General features: G+C 38.1%; 1 protein-coding gene across 1 annotated transcript; it reads left to right on the top strand.

Moving 5' to 3' along the window:
* Positions 1-449: 449 nt before the first annotated feature.
* On the top strand, positions 450-2493 carry LHCA2 (photosystem I light harvesting complex protein). The gene is made up of 5 exons (XM_089609058.1): positions 450-611; positions 878-1063; positions 1174-1211; positions 1319-1833; positions 2209-2493. The coding sequence occupies exons 1-5, from the start codon at positions 556-558 to the stop codon at positions 2224-2226; spliced, it is 813 nt and encodes a 270-aa protein (XP_089465184.1). The 5' UTR covers positions 450-555; the 3' UTR covers positions 2227-2493.
* The last annotated feature ends 445 nt before the right edge of the window (positions 2494-2938 follow it).

Below are 2938 nucleotides of genomic sequence, written 5' to 3'. Positions count from 1 at the left end.
ATCAGATATTTCTGGGCCAAACAAAGAACATTTTGGGTTGGGCCTATATTACGGTCCAAACCAAGAGCATAGTAAAAAGCCCAATTCTGCTATTTATTTACTATACTGAGCTAAGCCAAAGCCGTGTGTTAGCAACGGGAATAAGAAGAAGAAAAGAAAAAAGAGATAAACCGATAAAGTGGACCACGTAAAGACAGCTTATGGGCCTAATTGCTGACATGTCCATATCTGATTGGAAAATGGATTCTTCAAATGGAAAGAAAAAAAATCTTCGAGTCACCACCAATACACTGGCCTCGAATGTGAACCACATGGTCCTGATTTATTAGTGGCAATAGCAAAGTATTCCTGGATTCTGGGTGCCACGTGGCGAGCCACGAGCCAATCCAACATCCACACTCCTATCCATTGGGATAAGCCTTCCCATACATTAACTGAGATCTACATGTGTTTCTATCGATCGAATGTCACAAAGACATACACAGACACACACAAAAATAATTTAACGAACATAAATTTTTTTTTTTGTGACTTCTAAAAAAAAAAAAAAAAAAAATGGCATCGGCTTGTGCTTCTTCTGCCATTGCCTCTGCGGCCATATCATCTCCAAGGCAAGTCATTTAAATACAAAATTTGTTATTATGTTACTAATATTCTCCAAAGATACTTAGGCTTAGCTTACTATGATCATGTAAATGTTACGGAAACACACACTAAATCTCATTTAGGAATGTGATGGTCTAGTTAGATAGTGAGAGATAACATTAAGTACTTTTATCGTAATAGACTATACTAGAGGAGGAAGAATATTTTTTTAATGAAACTATACTAGAGGAAGAATATTTTTTTAATGAAACGACGTGTCGTTTTAGCGCAGCTCGCAAAAGAGCGTTGCGAGTTTGGGAGCGGTCAAGGGTTCATTCCTCGGAGGCAAAAGATTGAGAGTGAGGAACCAATCCGCGTCGGTTAGAGCTTTGTCTTCACCGACTGTTTGTACTGTCGCCGATCCCGACCGACCCTTGTGGTTCCCCGGAAGCACCCCTCCCGAGTGGCTCGACGGAAGGTAATTTTCTTCGAATAAATACTCAAAATTATTTATATATGTAACATTTTTCTAAAATTTAAATTTAAATTTTAAATTTCAACTAATTGAGTTTTGTTTTCCAAATGTAGCCTTCCCGGAGATTTTGGTTTCGATCCTCTCGGCCTATGTGAGTCCCGAATTCATCGAATTAAAAAACCAATCAGAAATGAGAAGAGCAAATTCGTGATATTATAAAATTAACGTGGTAACGAAAAATTATTACTATTATTTCAGCGTCTGACCCAGAGAGCTTGAGATGGAACGTCCAGGCGGAGCTCGTGCACTGCAGATGGGCGATGCTGGGAGCAGCCGGGATCTTCATCCCGGAGCTCCTAACGAAGCTCGGGATCCTCAACACTCCGTCGTGGTACACTGCGGGAGAGCAAGAGTACTTCACGGACACAACGACCCTATTCGTGGTCGAGCTTTTCTTCATCGGGTGGGCCGAGGGAAGGCGTTGGGCCGATATCCTCAAGCCCGGCTCAGTTAACACTGACCCGATATTCCCCAACAACAAGCTCACCGGGACGGACGTGGGCTACCCGGGCGGGTTGTGGTTCGACCCGTTGGGTTGGGGATCCGGGTCGCCCCAGAAGCTCAAGGAGTTGAGGACTAAGGAGATCAAGAACGGGCGTTTGGCTATGTTGGCCGTTATGGGCGCTTGGTTCCAACACATCTACACCGGGACCGGCCCGATTGACAACCTTTTCGCTCACCTTGCCGATCCTGGACACGCCACCGTTTTCGCTGTGAGTGTAACGCTTTATTATAATAATGTCAATACATTTTTTTTTTCCAAAAAAATTAAGTAACTAGCTAACTAAAATGTTTTTGGATCGCTATATATCCAACGTTTCGTAAATTTTAGGTAAATAGTTATAAAGATGGCGTAACATTTATGTGAAATAAACGGACGGGGTATTTACGTCAATTTATACGTGTAAATACATTGACATGAATATTTATCTAAGATTTACGAAACGTTAACTATATAGCAATATGAATATGTAAATATGGCTATATACCTGAAGGACTATTTTTAATTTATATTTTAGACCTAAGGTCACATTTTCTTTTTTAACTCAAGATATTAATTTTTTTTTTGTTTGAATTTTTTTTTTCAGGCTTTCACACCCAAGTGAAACAAGGTTTAGGAGAAAAAGAATGCTAATTAAGGAATGTGTTGTGATTGTATTAAAGGGAATTTGTGGTGGGGAGATTTGTGTGTTGTTCAACTTGTTCTAAAGAGACTTGAACTTCTTCGTGTATTTTGTTCTATGTGGAATGTTATTACGACATGTACAAATGATTTTCTTTGGAAATTTTAAATTAAGATCCCGTGGACATAAAAGTGATCAGTTAGTGATGAAATTTGTTTGTGAATGGTAATTACTAAGTTGATCGTAACATTTTCATTCATTTATTTAATAGTTTGTCATCGATAGATCACGAATTGACGATTTTATATGATCTTCTTTTAATTATTTCATCTTAATTTTTATGAGAAGTTCATCCTCACATCATTGTAGACCAAGCTTGATCAACTTATAATTTGTTGCATGTTTGCGATGAAACATACTGTTTTTCTGTTTTCTTGGAGAGAATCATGATTAACATTTACTAGGCAACTGTATTCAATCGTTGTCTACGCAGATTTTTTTAAAAAAAAAAGACAGAAAAGAAAGAAGGATAATAAGACTCTAGTAGAAAAACGACAAGTTTAGTTCTTTAGAAATGACAGTAAACTACAAACGACAATAAACCAGATGAAATAATATCCCCAGATGAAATAATTAAATTATTTCATCTTTTTCGTAGTGTTGCGGGATTAGAGGTCCTGACAATGGTAGTAAA

Source organism: Urtica dioica, chromosome 3 (assembly GCF_054948205.1).
Source record: "Urtica dioica subsp. dioica isolate 48M chromosome 3, U.dioica_male_clone48M_v1_H2, whole genome shotgun sequence".
NCBI lineage: Eukaryota > Viridiplantae > Streptophyta > Magnoliopsida > Rosales > Urticaceae > Urtica > Urtica dioica.
This window is presented reverse-complemented; position numbering and strand designations above follow the sequence as displayed.